We start from the raw sequence: 18,996 nt of genomic DNA, 5'->3' as shown, positions 1-18,996 counted from the left end.
GTTATATATGAAAATCGCCTATCTCGACGAGATGGAGTCATCCGAACCCAGCCGAAGGCTTCGGTTCGCTTCCTCCATTTCGCCAAATTCCTTACGGTTTGGGAGATATCTGCGTTTTCCCCTCTTTTGCTATTTCGGGTGAGGTTTTAGCAGTTTTGTTCTGAACTTCTTTGATAAGGATTTAAAGCAATTTTTATTGCCTACAGTAATATATTGCAGCCAACATTGCTTTATAAACTTTATGGCAAGGCAGATAATGAAATAATGGCCTTTTCTGAGCACAACTATTATGTTGGGTGGTAATCTTACCATGGTGACCACAAGCAAGTTTTCTTAATTTTTTAGTTTGAACCAAACACCAGAAAATGATGTAAAGTACTTTCACTACATATTTTCTTCTTTTTTCAAGTTGAACCAAACAATAGAAAATGATGTAAAGTACTTTTACTGCATATTTTTGGGCGAAACAAACGCAAGAAACATTTTTCAGGAAAGTGAAGGAAACACAAGAAAGTGAAGGAAAATCATCTATGGAAAGTGAAGGAAAGTAACCAAACAGCCCCTAAACGCGATTGATACCTAGGGCTTACTTTGGCCTCTCACACCCGTTAAAAAAAACGTCCACTAGCAAATCGCAATCGCTGCGTTTCCGCCCCCCTCAAATTTTATTTTGCCCTCAAATGCCGGAGAATCGCCAAAGACGGCGCCTTTTTATTCAGTGTTGGGTGCGATTGTGATGTGAGAAATGGCGAGGAAGCGATGCAGGCTTTGGTGGCCGGTGGAGCTCTCGTCTCGGGATCCGAGCGCCAACCTGCTGCTGTTTGGTTGGTGCTTTGATTCTTCGACATCGGTTGATCTTGTGATTGCTCACGCGATTTCGGAAACTGAGGTTCTGGTAGCTCTTGGTCAACGGCTAGAGCTTCAGGTTTACTTTGATACTTCAATAATACTTACTGGTCCCTGAAATCTTCACTAATTCGCTATTGGTCCCTCAAATCTTTGTAAGATGCCTTTGGATTTTAGGGGAATAATGAGCAATTTCAAACATGTGAGGAACTTATATGGAATTATTGAAGATTTGACGGACTAATTTGATACTTCAAAAATGTTATAAGGGTAGATTTCAGGAAACCCCAGAAACTTTTACCATGTCAACTTTTTAAGTTTTGGGGTTTGCAGAAATCCCCTTCAACTTTCCACGTTGAAAAAAAAATCTGCTAGAAGCCCGAACCACAAGTTTCACTAGCAAAATTATCCCTCTGCCTAATTTACCCATGCATGCAAAAATTGCTGTTAACACTAATAGGGTTTTTTTTAACGTCCACAAGTTGAACTCGGTTTTCTGAGAACCCCAAAACTTAAGGGGGTTGTGTGTCATTTTGAATGTTAAGGGGGAATTATCTGAGAAACGCCCAAACTTAAGGGGGTTTTCTGAAATTTACCCTGGTTATAATATGATCTTCTAGTTTACCCATTTTAGTCTTATGATATATCACTTGTGCATCATAAGCCTCTTAATTGCTGAAGTTTGAAATTTGTAGTTTGAACCGTGTCTTATTGAAGAATATGTAGTCATTTTTAGCTCTGATATAATTACAACACCAGGGTATGTTAATATATGATGAAATATTACATGTACGTTCACTGTTTTAAAAAACCTCCGTCTAGTCCGCTTAGGCGTACGCCTAGGCCTAGGCGGTACTTAGACCGCCTAATTAGCGCCTAGCGCCTAGACGGTATTTAGGCTGTCTACCTAGATTTTACGAGCGTTTAGGGGAGCATTGTCTGCTTACGTAGATTGCACCCTGTAAGTCTTGATTGTGATTTTATGTGTCGTAGCCTACACGTCCTCCAAACTCCATTAACCTCCAAATATGATCACCTCCACTACCTCCTCCGACCTTCAGCAAAACCTCATCGACCACCACTTAAATGAAGAAAGAAAAAAAACGCCCGGAAACCGCTTAGGCGCCCACCTAGGCGACTAAGCGTTGGGCGTCAAGTTAGACGCCTAGAAGCGCCCAACGTTTAATGTAACATTGTGTACGTTTGTACAAATCCAACCCAATCTGCGATCAAGATGTTTTCATATGCTGCTGCTCGTTCAAAAATCTTTCTATTCCAGACACTATGAATAAATATTTAGTCAAATCGGTATATAATGTGAGATCCTCCTTTAGTATTTACAGTTGATCTATTATGTGTGGAGCCACTTTCGGTGTCATAATTTGCATCAAGGATTTGTCTTGCATCATTTTTAAAGGAGAAAACCATGCCATTGCTGCTTGTTCTGACATAATGATTAAGATACCAAAATTTATGTGATATTATCGTATAGTCAAGCCTTTGCTCGTACGTCGTAACCATCCACTTTGCGATCAACTCTACTTATCATTTCTCACTAACATATGTTTCTTTTATGTAACATAGAAAAACAAAGATTATATTTTATTAAGATAACTTTACAGCCTACTCTTTGATGATGATGATGCAGGAACTACTTCAGTCTATAAACTTGAAGATGCCTATTCCACTACAAGAAGCCTCAACATTCTGTATGATTGGGCAATGTGCTGTGACTATTCGAAACCATCAAAGTGGCCCTGCTCCTAAAGGCACTCAATTTCATGGGTCGGTAGAAACTGATGTCACAAGAACCATCAGCTGCGAATATGGAAATGAAAATACATTTTCTGCAGCTTCATGTCTAGAGAATAATAAAAGTGGGAGGTGTGGTTGTCAGATCCTAAATCAATCTGGTAACTGGATTCACCTATTACCAAATCCCCAGAGAATCTTGTGTAAAAAATCCAGATGGATCCCAGAGTTCCATCACATGCATCAAAATGGGCTTTCTTGGTCCAACTGCGACGTCCACGTATGTAAGTCAGGAAACTATTATTGCCTCCCTTTATGACCTTACTATTTGTCCTGTAGATAATCCTTTCGTTTTATTGATACAGCTGATGCTTTATGAGCTTCCAACCTATAGTAGACATCATTTTTCTGTGAGAAGTTGGGGTTATGGCAAGCAGGCAATCACACCCTCCAAGAAGCCCAATTGGTTTAATGAGCTTTACGAGAGATCCAGAGCTTCTAATTTAGTAATTCTCGTGACTTTAATTCCTCTAGATATTTACAGCTTTTACTGGTTTCAAACTTCAGCAGTTAAACATACACCTGTGAAGTGAATCTCAATTGCAGGAAGCAGTGGTGTGGGCACTTAACTGTGCAAGTGCTGCTATGGTTTCTCTGAAGGGGATTTCAACTGCCACATGTCCTGCAATCAACTTCATTGTTATATCCAGGTCATCATCTTTTTATGGAACTCATTTACTCTAATTTAATTATTAGTTTCTTACTCAGTGTGGTATGTGGATTTCTTAGGTTGCTATCCATGTTATGGTATGTGCTTGCAGTACTGTTGGCATCTGTGTCTGTTGTCACTTATGTTGTCCTTCAGTTGTCTCATAGATTTCTGAAGTTTGGACCGCATACATTCTTTTCAATGATACTACATGAGGTGTTTACACAGACGTGGAAGAATATTCACATTCGTAGTTGTCAGTTTCTTTATTGGCCAGTTTTTCTTCTCAGTACTGGTTTCAGGTAAACACAAAATTGCATATCATGTTAACATTTACTTGAATGAAATCTTGCACATTTTCTTAAAACTTGTGAATTTTTCCTTGGCTGGTAGAGAGCAATCAAATATTGAATATGCGCATATGGCTGCAATAAGGAAGCATTCTGTCTGGTCTAGCATTGCCATTGATGTGATTATGGGAAATGTTTTTGGTATGGTAGTATTATCTAACAGCGGATATGTTTACTCTGGAACTGTGTTTATTGCTCAGAATATAACCAACAATTTGTTGCGGTCTGGTTGTGTGTGGCTGATGGGTGTTCCAGCAGGCTTTAAGCTAAACACTGAACTAGCAGAGCTTCTTGGCATGGTTTCACTCAATGCAATTCAAGTTTTCTCTACACTGTGGTTCTTTCTGGGTTTCCTTTGGTGGCATTTCATCAAAGGGCTTGCACTCTCTGGAATCTTTTCAGGCTTAACTGTTTCTGCTTCTCTATGTGTTGACATGCTTAAATTTGCAACATTGCATATACAAACATTGCATTGGTTGATGTCATTTCTGTATTCAAGACAAATCCAGGCTTTGGCTTCTTTGTGGCGCCTTTTTAGGTAACATCTAGCTCTGTTTTAGTTACTCAGTTGGATTGTGGTATACAATTCTTTTCATTCTTTATGGCCATGTGATACATTTTTTATGAATCTGCGCTAAGAAACATTTGCAAACTATATATTCACGAATAATATTGCAGGTCTTTAGTAATTTCCATAATAGAGTTGTATATCCTAGGTGGTGATGTGATGTTAATGACTTTTAAGTATTGACACTTCAAGCCATAGAATTGCTTTCATTATGAAGAATGTTGTAGATATATATATTATATATATATATATATATATATTATATATATATATATAATATATATATTATATATATATATATATATATATATATGCAAGTGAAAAAGTGTAGTAGGAACTTAGTACCAAGCATGAGTTTTTTAGTGAAGTCTCATTCTTGTCCACTCTCCACTCCATATGAATGTGGTCCCACATTTGAATGAGTGGATAAAAACAAGCCACCTCACTACTAAGCACAAAAATTTATGCTTGGCATCAAGTTCCTCTATATTGCCATATTGCTTTCTACACACAACAACAACAACAAAGCCTCTATCCCAAACGTTTGGGGTCGGCTACATGGATCGTATTCTTCTATTCCGCTCTATTATGGGCCATATCCTTTGTTAAGCTAAGCATAATCATGGTTTTCTTGATTGCTTCTAACCAAGTTTTTAAGGTCTACCTCTAGATTTATTTACTCCATTAACTATAATATCATCAATATTCCTAACTGGTGCGCTAAAAGGTCTACGTTGTACATGACCATAGCACCTTAATCAATTCTTTCTCATTTTATCCTTAATAAGAGCAACTACTAATTTACTACGGATGCATTCATTTCTTATCTTATATTTACCTACTAGACCATCTCAACATTTTCATTTCTGCTACACTTATTTTTTGCACATGTTATTTTTTAATTGCCCAACATTCCGAACCATAAAACATTGTTGGTCTTATAATTGTCCTATAGAATTTTCCTTTAAGTCTCATGGGTATTCTACGATCACATAAGACTTTCGAAGCACTCATCCATTTTAACCATCATGATTTGATTTGATTCGATTAACAACATCATTCTTAATCTCATTATCATGCCGAATGATTGATCCTAAATAACAAAATTGATTACTTATAGCTATCTCTTGGCCATCAATATGTACTATAGGCTCTTTTCTTCTTTTAGTTTTACTAAAAATGCATTCCACGTATTCTGTTTTTGTTTTCCTAATTTTAAAACATTTAGTTTCAAGAGCTTGCCTTCACCTTTCTACTTTAGAAATTATATATGTTCTTGTCTCCTCAACTAATACTATATCGTCAGCAAATAATATACACTGCGGCACTTCATCCTGAATATGTCTAGTAAGTTGGTCCATAATTAAAGTAAAAAGATAACGGCTAAAGGCTGACCATTGATGTAAACCTATGGTTATAGAAAATTAACTTAGTTTCTCCTTCATTAGTTCTTACTTTAGCTGTTACTCTATCATACATATCTTTAATCACATCAATATATAATTAGATATGTGTTTCTTTTCTAACCCCCCCCCACCCACCCACCCACCCATATATTCTGTAACTTCTTCCTGATGTCCTTTTCAAAGGTTTCAAGAACTTGGTTCCAATGCTTATTGTGAAAGAGTTGTAGAGACTGTAGGCGGATCTTTTCGACCAAAAGCAGGGACATTTTGCTAATTTCTAAGACTTTATTCATGACTGCTAGATTGACCAACTTTTGCCTCTTTGCATGTGTAGTGTTTGAGGAGCTGATATAATATAAATATGTAAAGTTGTAAACTATTAACTAAGTGGGCGCTAGATAAAGAAAAGTGAACTTATATTACTCAACCATTGAACATAAAATTAATCCAAAGTCATGTAATTGTCATTAATTTGAAGTTACAGTAAGATTATAATGAAACGGGTTGGAAATTTTGTGATTACTATAGAATTCGAACTTCGTAAGGAGAGGAATTTATTAACTAGGATTACCTTTCTTTACTCCCTTTAATTTGATCTTTACCGTTGACTTTGTTGGATCTTGGTAACTTTCATCTGAAAGAATGAAATTTTTTGGAGCTAGTCCAGAGCCAACCTGAAACATGTCTATGCAAATTGTGTACTAGCCAGAACTAAGCGATATTTACAATTGAGACCTGTCCTCACAATAATGGAGGTAAAACCATGGAAAGTGGGAGAAAACTGTGCGAATCTTGTTCCTTGGCAATTGGCATGGTCAAACCAGCCATCATGTTGGGTTGATAAAACATTTAAAGGAAATTCAACTTTAGTGGGTCAAACACCAACAGGAAGTTTGCTCCCAATGGACAATAGCCAACTCTAACACCTCCCTCACTCTCTCCCTCCTGTGTAATATCTCTAATTGACAGGAACCCTACTAGCAAAGCTTTATTAACAATTGAAGCTTAGGTTAAGGTATTATTTTGTGATCTGTTTGGACGCGACTGATCATATGTAGAGAGTTGAGTTAGTCTTTTACCCTGATTTTAATGCCCTACTTCATTTTAATTAAAATTTCCATTGCCTCTTACAGTTGCTTTATTGGTTTTCTACAAGCTGTTGCCAATTTATTTTAACACAACCTGAAATGTCTAGATTGCCCAACAAAAGTCTCTCAGGCCCAGAACACAGTCTTTATATCTCTTAGTCTGGACTTGGAACAACCCAAGTTTTGAATCTTTTTTTCATTTTTCTTGATACATTTGGTTTTATTTTGTAGTATATTCTGTCATGTTATAATTGTTTAAAGTGATCATTGATATGCTATGTCAATAATCCTTACCATAGTTGTGGATTGCGATGTAGAATTTGCTTGTAAATGTGTTGAAATATTAAACAATTATATGCGTCGTAAATGGATACATCTCTTTCATTTTAGAGTTCATTCTAAGTTGTTGTGCCTCATATAGTCAATAAGCTTTGTCATAAATTATTTTGTGTTTTAAAATCTTATTCGTACTATTGCTGGATAATGTTACGTATGACACCGGGACGGTATGGTCGAGATGGATAAAAGGAAAATATGAGAAAATGATGAGGCTGTCGATCACTCTTAAGGACACAGAAACACTACCTTAGAATAAGCGGCTGATAAATAGGGTTAGTCAACCAATCTATTTTTGTATCTAGAGATACAGATACACCACTCTAGGTAGATATGTCAAATCACCAGTCCAACGACCCTACCTTCGAGAGACAAATAAACATGCACAATGAAACCTACCAATGAAATGCAGAGCAATTACAAAGCACAAGGCTTAACTATAATCAAACTCAACACCCTAATTTTCTTTAGACCACTAGGATATATCATATATGTAGTCTTGAAGCGAACCTTCGCACGAGAATTTCATAATTCTAGATTAATGATGTCGGAATAGTAAAAGATATATTTGACTAACTTAACATCCTAGAAAACATAAAAGTCGATAGAGTCCAGATTGATCACCCCTTAGTATTCTGCAGATAACTTTATCCAGAGAACTCCAATTCATGCATAACCAAATATATTAGAAAATAAACTCATTAATCTTTCCAATGCTCTAAACAGAGACTCAGTTGGGGTCTCCTAGGAAAAGTTATGACTGAAACAATCAATGTCATTCGTGCAGTTCAGAGAACCTGAAATTGAACCTTGGTCTTTGTTTCTCCTGCATCAACATATGCCTTGGTTTGTGGTACAAGTATGGGTATACATGTGCTACAATGAAGGGTACATGATACGAAGTAGTAGGTTTAATCAGATTGATACTCAGGGTGAGAGCATGGTTGTTTGAGTAAGAAGGATCCTTCTGATAATTTATGCATGTAGTGTCTATGGGCACATTGACAGAGAAGAGACGTATATATACCTCTAATTTCATCAAGGAGTTGTTTAGCAGATTGACGATTGCAAATTTGCAATTGCAGTACAAATGGCAGTTGCTGTTACTTGCAACTGTTTGTTTCCATTGTTTGCAATTTGTGGTTGCAAAAAAATGCAGTTACAGCAGACTGAACAATTGTAACTGTCTTTGGCAGATTGCGATTGTGACTTTTGTTCAAACAGATAATCCCTAAATAGTCGAAGTTCTAAGTTCAGACTTAAATGCTATAGTATCTAGAAAACTGTCCTCAATTTTAAGAAAATATTAAAAGGCTTGTGTTAAATATAAATAGATTAACAATGCTTATTAGAAAGTTAATTATTAGCACTTTTCTTTTAATTCTTTGGTCATTAGTTTTTGCAAATCAGATCGGGAACACACCATGACTCGAAATGCACCGATTGAATTGAAATGCACTGATTGAATTAGTTACTGTTGGTCTCTCAAGTTTGATATACTAAAAGTTGGTAAAATTGGATTGGAAATATGTCTAAAGGTATGAGACTGATGAATAGGTTTTACTAGGGAGGACTCTTTTCAACATATATGCAGCAGCCGATTAATCAATCTTAAACTATGTTTCTATGATAAATGATATAGAACAAAGTCACAAACTTTCTCTCTTTAATCATGAGATTCAATTCCTTAAATCATAGATTATCAACGAATTGTCCCTTGTATATGTGATATATTGTGCCCGTTCATTTTGATTCACAGCTTTTCATTCATCTACTTTTTATACGAAAATGCATATTGTTATGGTCTCTTCAATTCATAGCACATTTCCTTTCAACTAGTTATATTCTTTTTGATGGAATTACTTATTATTCATGCAACCTAATGGCCGCAGAAACTTTTTTTTTAATTTAAAGCAAACTGACTTTTATGATTTGGTGGCAGGGGAAGAAAATGGAATCCTCTTAGGCAAAGGTTAGATAGCTATGATTATACAGTGGAGCAACATGTCGTCGGTGCCCTTTTCTTTACACCTCTCTTACTTTTACTACCAACGACCTCAGTGTTCTACATATTTTTCACTATCTTATATGCCGCTGTTTGTTTAATCTGCATTATAATTGAGATAATTATTTCCATCCTTCATGCTACCCCCTATACGGAAATATTACTGTGGGTGGTAAGGAAAAGGAGATTCCCCTCTGGAATATGGTTTGAAATCCTATCAGGTCATTATGGATTGGAGCAAAGGAAAGCCAGTCATACAACGAACGTCACAGTGTTGAATAATGTGGTTTCTCTTGTCCATACTAACTATGCTACTCCAGGTAAAACCCTTCTTTGCCTGTTCACTAAATAGTATTTGTTATCTATAAATAGTATTTGTTCACTAAATAGTATTTGTTATCTATAGTCCTGGATGGACATTTTTTCACGTTTATTTAACTTTGAAGATGATTAATCATCTGTTTGGTTGCATGGAAAATGAATGAAATAATTAAAGAAACAAGGAAGAAACCCTGAGTAAGAGAAATGAAGTATTTATATTTACCACCTTCAAATGGAAAAATTGTAGGTTTGACAATTAATACACTATGGCTCCTAATCACTCTTTTCCTTTGCTTTTTTTTTGAGTAACCAAACAAGGGAAATCTGATTAGTCCTATTTCCCTCACCTTCTTTTGAAAGACATGAATAAACGTAATGTTGCTCGTCTCGTAGTATAAAAATTGCTTCATCAATTATTTATGTGATCAGTTCCTAAACGGATAAATTTGTAAATAGTAAGATTTGGAAAGTAAATCTTCGGAATACCAAAGACTTGAGGTATATATGTGAAAAACCTATTTCTTATGTTGAATTTCATCTCCCCTATTGCAAGTTCATTTTTTGCTCTTTATCTTAGCCATATTAACCTGTGGGATAACCCTCGTTAGACCTTCACATAACCCCGTATTATGGGTTTAGAATCCTATATAAAAAAAGAGAGGATGGTATTCTTGAATTGTGAACATGAAGGATTCTTGACTAGACTAGGATGTCTATGTTGTTGAGTTGAGAATGGCGGTGGATATAAAGAAATATATTATTATTATTATTATTATTATTCCTCTTTTATTAACACAACCCTCAACACTTTCTCTAATACAAATATGCACACTTTATTACAAACTCAAACTCTTTTTATTTCTTTCCCTTTCACTATTAGCTCACAATTGAGCTCTTTTATTTTGCTCTGGGCTCTTTGGCAATGAGATGTCTCAACAATGAGGATTGATGATCCATTTATATCAAACTAAAGCAGGTTCGTGAGCTACCAATGCTTATCATGCATATAGCTCCTACACGTCCGAGCCTAGTTAAAAATAAAGTGTTCGAGCCGTGTTCGAGCTCCTTTGATCGTGTCCGAGCCTAATTTGACCGTTGACCCATGTCGGACACGGATTGACTGTGTCCAACACGTGTCGTGCACGTGTCATGCACGGATCCGTGTCGGACACGGATTCGTGGCCTCCAGGGGTGAATCTGTGCTTCAAAGCTAGGACGACAATAGTCTTTACCACTTAGTCAATGTTAGGCGAAGTTGTTGAAGGATGATGCTGACTTCAATACTTTTCCTCCCTTAGCAACAATTCTTTATTTTTAAGCCTAAGTAGATATCTAAATTTAGTAAATGTTGAGTAACGTAGCGCTTTGATAAATACATCGGATACTTGTTTGTTTATTCGATCAGCTTCATTACTATCTCCTTTTGAAGAACATTGTCTCGTAGAAAGTGATGATATACTTTGATATGTTTCGTCCTTGCATGAAAGCTAGATTCTCCACCATTCTAATTGCAAATTGATTATCGCAATGTAAAGATGTTAGGTGGTCTATGGACTGATGAAAATCCTTTGTTTGTTGAAAAAGCCACGTTTTGCCACACCAAAATACAACAATGGAGCTGATATTAGAGACGTATCCAATAGTAGAACTCTGATGGTTATGATATTCGGCATACTCAAGCCGTAGAGCTCACAATTACCATCTTTCTTATGCAGAAGACCATGATTGACTATCTCTTCGTCATACCTCAAAATTCTTCAAACTACTTCCAAGTAAGGCTTCTTTGATTTCTGCATGTATCAGCACACTATGCCAACTGCAAATGCGATATCCAATCTTATCATTGTCAGATAGATCAAATTTCAAACCAGTTGTCGATATATAGTTGAATCTTCCAAATCTCAGGTTGGTCTTCATCAGCTTTGAAACTTGCTTGCAGTTGAATATCCCGAACCTGAGTAACAAATCATTTGCATACTTTTCTTGGCAAATGAACAATCCATCCATTCTTTGATCGACCTCCAAGAAATGCTTTAGCCCACTAAGCTCCTTCATTTTAGACCTGACTCAAGGATTTGCGCTTGTTCTTTGGATTTTCACTTCATCATCTCCATTGATAATTAAGTTATCCACATAGAGCAAAATGGCTGCTAACTTATCATCAGTCTTCTTGATAAATAAGCTAGAATTTACAAGAGCAATAAAGTAGCCAATTTGATTAAGGATCTCACCAATCTTACTATATCATGCTTTTGGAGCTTGTTTCAGAAAATAAGCTAGAATCTACAAGAGCAATAGAGTAGCTAATTTGATTAAGGATCTCACCAATCTTGCTATATCATTATCAGTCTTCTTGATAAATAAGCTAGAATTTACAAGAGCAATAGAGTAGCCAATTTGATTAAGGATCTCACCGATCTTGCTATATCATGCTTTTGGAGCTTGTTTCAATACGTAGAGAGATTTTTTTAGTTTGCAGACATATATTGCCTTCTCCTTGCTCCGAAATCCCATGGACTGCACCATGTAGATCTCTCAATAAGCCATGTAGAAAGACATTCTTCACATTTCTGTCAGAGCTTATAACTCTGCTAGCTAGTAGAGCTATAAAAACTCGAATTGTTATTATCTTGGTAATTAGATTAAATGTCTCATCATTATCAGTCTGGATTGTTGAGAGAACTCTCGAGCCACTGGGTGTGCTTTGTACCTCTCTATCGATCCATCCATTGACAGACAGAGCATGACTAGGGGTGGCCATGGTCAATCCCAAAATTTTGAAAAAAAAATAGTAGTTATAATAGCATGTGATATGCACTTTATAGTGTCGGGTTGATAAGACTTTAAATGAGTTTGTAATCAATTATATCAAATTTTATAGAAGACGCTAGGCGGACTAAGCGTTTGAGCCAGCGCCTAAACACCTAGGTGATTAGGCGTACGCCTAAGCAACGCCTAGGTGTTTGGCTATTTTTTAAATTATTTAATTATAATAATTAATAAAAATACGTATTAAATTTATATAAATTTACAAAAAAAGATAGCAATCTTAGATCCATAATAAATCATGCATATTTAAATATTAAATAGTCAAAATAATAACTAACAAGGTTATAGAAAATGCTAGGAGGCCTAGGCGTTGGACCCGACGTCTAGAGTCTAGAAGGTTTTCTTTTTTATTTTTTAATTATAATAATTGATAGTAAATGTCAATGTTATAGAAAGCTTAGGTGTTGAATTGGTGTCTAGGTGGATTTCTTTTTTTATTTAAGTGGTGGTCAAGGAGGTTTTGCTGAAGGTCTGAGGAGGTAGTTAAGGTGTTCATATTTGGAGGTTAAAGGAGTTTGGAGGACGTGGAGGTTGCAACGCAGAAAATCACAATCAATGCCTAAAATGTACAGTCCATGTAAGCAGACACTATTTTCTTAAATACTCCCAAAATTTAGGTGAGCAGCTTAGGTACCACCTAGGTGGTAGGCGCTAGTTAGGTAGCCTAGGTACCGTCTAGGCAGACTAGATGAAGGCTTTTTAAAACAGTGATATATCCAAAAATATCCAAGGCGTAACTTCAAATATCCAAATATTCACACCAAATCCAATTCGTTTCCAAACCCAAGAATATGCAGATCGCATGTATCGCTTGCGATTTTTTTAGCCGAATTATTTCCTTTCACATTTTTTTTTCTAATGTATATTTTCCACGAATATGTTTTAGCCTCTCTATTCTCTCTCTCGAATTCACTCCACCGTGCTGCCATTTTCGGCCGCCATCAAAGACTCTGTGTCAAAAGGCCACCGTTAAGGACTCAAGTGTCAAAAGGAACCCTCAACTGTCAACAACCTCTTTGGCTTCGTTTCTGGGTAAAAACTGCCAACTCTTTAATACTTTTTGTAACAATATAGATTAATTAGCTTTAAATTGCTTCTGAACCTATGGTTCATGGTACTTGGGTAAAAAGATACAGTTTTGGAGATTGATATGACTGAGATTAGATTAAAATTAGAATCCTTTCTTTAGGTTATTTCTTCTTTTATTATGATTTGAAATAAATTCCAATGATATAAATATAATTTGTATTTTGTGGTTACTTGTTAGGTTTGCAAAAAAGATTGAAACTTTGTAGTTATGGGAAAACAACTACAATTGATAATTTTTTAAGAGAATCTCTTGAACAATCCGTTCAAAGTGAGCAGCATGTTACAATTACATCAAATCTGAAAACTCCCACTTTTGAGCGCCCTCAAAAGCTTCAAAGATCCGAACATAAAAGAGTCAAAATTTCTTCTTTAAAAGCTGGAACATGTTAAACCAAATCCGGGAACTTCACTTGTAGATCAACCTCAAAAAGTTTCAAGAACCTAAAAATATAGATCTTTCTTCTTTGGAGCGTGATCCTGGACTCCGCTCACCAATATGGAAGCATCTTGTAAATCAGATTTGATCAGTTGCTATTATTTGAGAGATGGCCCATATCAATGCAAACTTCAAAATTATCCTCCATCAAGTCCATAGAACCATCATCGCCATTTTTGTTGCTCTTGGTTTGAATTATTTCCATCATGACTTGAATATTCTTTCATCTAATGATGCAACTTTCTGCTTACATGGTTGTCTTTTTAGCAAAGCCAACGGGAAGAATTGAACAAAATAAAATTTATTGTTGGAGGCTTTAGAGCTTGGAAAAAGATCAAAAATGGAGAAAATTATGCTTTCCTACGGCATATTAGAAAAGAACCTAACTCATTGCATAAAAATGTCGTGAAAGCGAGCAATGATTTAGTGAATGCTCTCAACACATTCAAAAGTTGGTCGAAAGCATAATTCTAACAAGTTGCAACGAATCCGCTACATCTTCAAGTTTCAGTTGTTGTAGTTCGATAGTTTACTTTTCAAGCTTGTGCTTTTTGTGATCGTGATGAAAGCTTGGATTCTCTTAAATATTTTATAATTTATAAAGTTTCTTCTTACATTGAAAAGGTTTCAGATATTTTTTTATTAAATAATGCCCTTAGAAATGCCTCTTATACATCACCACAAATCCAAAAGGAAATTCTCTGTGTCTTTTCTTGCAAAGTTAAAAAGGAGATTCGAGAAGAATTAGGTAATGCAAAATTTTACATTATTGTTGACGAATCTCATGATGAATCTAAAAGAGCAAATGACCATTGTTTTGAGATTTGGTGATAAAGAAAGATTTGCACGTGAACATTTCGTTGGGCTTATCCATGTGTGAGACACCGGAGCTTTAACTTTGAAGAATGACATTTTTTCACTTCTCTCTCATCATGGACTGGATGCTCAAAATATTAGAGGACAGTGATATGACAGGGCTAGCAATATGAGAAGTGAATGAAATGGCTTGCAAGCTCTAATTCGCAATGAATGTGCATGTGCATATTATATATCATATTCATTATTTAGCTTACCGTCTACAACTTGCTTTGGTTGCAACATCTTGTGAAATTTCTTGTGTTCATCATTGTTTCTCTGACTTCGTTTTCATCATCAATATTGTTAGTGCATCACGCAAACGTAATGATAAACTGAAGGAGGGTCAAGCTACTAAGTTTGCATCCATGATCACAAAGGATGAAGTTGAGTTTGGAAGAGGGCTTAATCAAGTAGGCACTTTAAAACGTGTCAGAGACAATCGATAGAATTCTCATCTAGATTCTATTTTTAGCTTGCTAAAGATGTTCAATGTGGCTTCTGTAGTTCTTGGTGGCCTTATTCAAGAAGGGACTTTCTCACAACGTAAAGATGCAATATATGGTTGGAATCATTTATTATCATTTGAATTTGTTTTCATCTTGCATCTTATGAAGGGCCTTTTGGAGATCGCTTATCTTCTCCGCCAAGCTTTGCAGTGCCATCTTCTCTGCCAAGCTTTGCAGCGCCAATCTCAAGATATTTTAAATGCTATGCATCTTGTTTCAAGTACAAAATTATTGATTGAAATTATGAGAGATTCGAATGGAATACATTTATTAAGGAAGTCAAGTCATTTTGTGAGAAACATAACATCGATGTCCTAGATATGAGTTCTCGATATGTTACAAGGTGTGGTCGCTCTCGAAGGAAACAATATCATGCAAGTGTTGAGCATTATTATCGGGTGGACGTATTCCTTACAACAATTGATTATCAATAATTGTAGGAGCTAAACAGTAGGTTCAAGGAGCATACATTAGAGTTTCTTGTTTTGAGCACCGCGTTGGATCCTAGATAGATGTTTATGCCATTTAAAATCAATGATATTTTTAGATTAGCAAACAAGTTTTATACTTTGGATTTCACAGAGGAAGACCTGTCGCGATTAAGAGTGAAACTTCAACATTATGAGCATGATGTTTGTAATCATCTCGAATGACAAATATCATCTAATGTTCACGAATTAAGCCAAGGCTTAACAAGAACAAGGCAGTCAATAACTTATCCATTTTGATAGATTGATTCGGCTTGTGTTTACTCTTCCAGTATCAACGACAGCTACAGAACGAGCATTCTCGATTAAGAAGATAATGAAGATAAAACTTCGGAACAAAATGGAAACGAATTCTTGAATGATTCCTTAATCTTGTATATAGAAAAAGAAATTGCCAAGAAATTTAGCACAAATTCAATCATAGATGGATTTAGATCAATGAAAGAATGTCGCGCACAACTCAATTAGTCTAAATTTGTTTGTTTAAGAATGTTTTTGAACTTTGCATTAAGAGAATTATGATTTCTCTAATTCTTAATATTTGTGTAAGAATTTTTGCATTGTTTTAGCACATATATTTTATAGCTTTTCACTGAGTTTGAAAGTAAATATGATGGTTGTATTTGCCTCCCTTCCCCGAGGAAAAATTCCTGGGTCCATCACTGTATCAATCTGGTTAAATCTTAACTTTGTAAACCCATTCTGACATCCTATACTTTAGAATCTGAATCTAATTAAGCAATATTTGAATAGAATGATTTTACTAGTTCAAAATACTAACTAATTATTAGATGATTCAGATCCTTCTGTTGTATAGTTGTTAATTGATTGTCAAGGCGCTGAAGTCATGTAACGCTCTTCTTTGACAAGAGTGTGGCGAACATATCCATGCCTTTTTCAGAATTTTCTCATATCGAGTACAGTCTATGAGATCTACTTTAGTGCATCGCCTATCCTGCTTCGCGAGGTTCTGAGGTTTGAACAACCTTGACTACCTCCCAGAGATCCTATCCTTGCAAATAGAACTTCATACAGGTCTCCCGATAGCCATAGTTATTTAGCTGAGCTTCCTGAGTGTAGTGGTAGTGTTTGCTAGACCCGTACCGTGCCACGACACAACTTCAATATCTCCACTTGAAACATCTCCACGCAAGTCTATTATCTGACCAACCAACTTCATAGACCTAAATTGCACACAAATTACAGTCTTCAAGAGTAATGCTGGTAGGATCACTGTAGGAGAGAGTCAATCCGTAACTGTCTGCTCTTGATACCATATTGAACTTAGCACCGTTCTTCATCAACCTTATCTAACATTAATCAAGTGTTAAAGGCTATTGTAGCCTTAGTGTAAGAGCTATATGCATAATAAACATGAGTGAATTTGAACCCACTTAAGTTTGTTATAGATAGATCATCAATCCTCATTTTTAAGGCATCCCATTACCAGAGAGTCTATAGCAAAATAAAAGAGCTCAATTGAGAGTTAGTAGCGATTGGGAGTAACAAAAAGAGAGTGAGTTTGTACTAGAGAGAATGTGTTATAGCATTAGAGGAAGTGTTGAGGGTTGTGTTACTAAAAGAGAGAGTAATATTATAATTCTGTGTCTGCCACCCTTCTCAACTCAACATATGTATACTTTTTTCAGCAATAGATGTTTCAGTTTTAGTTTCTTGCTTTTACCTTGGTGTCTGTGATTTGTCTGTAAGTACTAAGTTTGGATACAAATCACTACAGTGCAAATCATGGCGCCTAGTTACAGGAATCTGTTTCAAAGGCTTAGGTCATTTATTGATGGACCTTCACTTCATGGGATTCTCAGTGGACAGAGGTGATCACCTGGTCATGCTTTTGTTCTCGCTTTATGTTTTTTTAATTCGTGGATTAATTAAGTTCAGGTACCATGTGGTATGGTGTGATTACACGGGTAATTCTGGAGTCTGGAGTCGGTGTATCTACATGGATTATACTAAGATTACTAATTGTATCTTCATGGGTAATGTTGGGAAGGAAATAATGAAGTGAACTCCAGGATCACCCGTGTAATTAAAATCAATAATCTCAAGATTACTTGTGCAGATACTTAAAGACTCTTAAGGCCATGCGTGTAATCACACCATACATCAGGGTACATAAAAGGAATTAATCCTATGTATTCATGACAACTGAATGTCAAGTTTCACAGGATTTCGGCTTCCTTGCAAATTGATCTCCGGCCAGCACTTCCTTGGATGCAAATCAGCTATTGGGAGTATTGGAGGTTATGCCACCTCTCAATACTTGGCCGCAGGGCATTATATTGAGGAGCTCGAAGTAACTGTTTCTTTTGTTCGGTCCTTTATTTTTTTCACTCTTCGTACTTATATTACTACAAGGCATTGCGCCTATTATGCAAGATGTGACATTTTGCTGAATGTAGTTGCTTGCACAAGGGAATGTTTTCTAGTTCTCTGCCTTCTGAATCAATTGCTTGCTTGTTTGCTTGCTTTTTTTTTTTAAATTTATTTTCCATGTGTTGGGCTTCATTTTGTTTTTCAAAAATATCATTTGCATTGACAAGATTTTGTCCTTGACAGTGATCCATCCAGTGTCTTCTTAATGTTGCCGGGCAGAACTGCAATGACTGTAATTCTCTCATTATTTTTGTGTGCAATGTTGCGGGTCAAATGTCTGGAGTAGAGAATTTGATGATTTCATGATCATAATTGCCTAATATAACGGATATTGTACCCTGTGAATCACAGTTACTTCTTGCGTCATTAAAAGGCTGCTTGGTTGGATAGAAATGGAGTTGCAAGCGGAAATAGAACAATTGCTTTTGTAAATATATTGTTTGGTTTATGACTTTGTAATTAGAAAAGGTAAATAGGCTTGCATTTTGTAATAAAATCTTGCAACAAATGCTACATCCAATTCGGTGGAGGGAAAAGCAGACTTTGAAAAAGAGAACTAAAAAAACAAAAATAATTCCATCTCTTCAGAAAAAATTCTTTCTAAATCCAAAAAGATAAACTATCTACACCAAAACTTCTTTATATGGCAAAATTTTAAAATTTTGTAGCTTTTGCCTAATTGTTTTTCAGCCAAACAATAAATTTGCATTTAGAAACATGTTACATAAAATAAAATTGTAGATATCTAAACATCAAATTTTGAATTGATTTTCTGTAACAAATATTGCATGCAAAATTGGTTGTAATTTATTTTTGTAGCAAACCAAACAGCCTCTAAAAGTAAGTTTAAGAAAAAATTGTGTCAAGGCCCCAAATCTTATAAAGTTATGTGCCTTAGCCCTATGTGCTTGTGTATAAACCCAAAATACATCAAAAAAAATTAATTTCAGCCCTGCTAACTAAGCAGAGTGAGAGAAATAACATGAAAACCCTAGACTACCCCTAACCAGTTACC

General features: G+C 35.8%; 1 protein-coding gene across 10 annotated transcripts; it reads left to right on the top strand.

The window, feature by feature from the left end:
* Positions 518-18,505, top strand: LOC109838930 (N-acetylglucosaminyl-phosphatidylinositol biosynthetic protein gpi1-like). Of its 10 annotated transcripts, none has more exons than XM_020407359.1 (11): positions 518-925; positions 2,495-2,878; positions 2,964-3,104; positions 3,205-3,308; positions 3,388-3,609; positions 3,701-3,798; positions 3,916-4,195; positions 8,998-9,380; positions 13,097-13,242; positions 17,326-17,419; positions 17,774-18,151. In XM_020407359.1, exons 1-11 carry the CDS (start codon positions 746-748, stop codon positions 18,085-18,087), a joined length of 2,346 nt encoding a protein of 781 aa, XP_020262948.1. In that variant the 5' UTR covers positions 518-745; the 3' UTR covers positions 18,088-18,151. The 10 variants fall into 10 exon arrangements, with proteins under 10 accessions (XP_020262948.1, XP_020262947.1, XP_020262946.1 ...); XM_020407358.1 differs by having other exon boundaries at positions 3,913-4,195; XM_020407360.1 differs by adding an exon at positions 18,165-18,505 and having other exon boundaries at positions 524-925; positions 3,701-4,195; positions 17,774-17,901.

Source organism: Asparagus officinalis, chromosome 4 (genome assembly GCF_001876935.1).
Source record: "Asparagus officinalis chromosome 4, Aspof.V1, whole genome shotgun sequence".
Taxonomy (NCBI): Eukaryota; Viridiplantae; Streptophyta; class Magnoliopsida; order Asparagales; family Asparagaceae; genus Asparagus; species Asparagus officinalis.
Note: the sequence above shows the minus strand (reverse complement) of the source record. Positions and strands in the feature narration are given on the sequence as shown.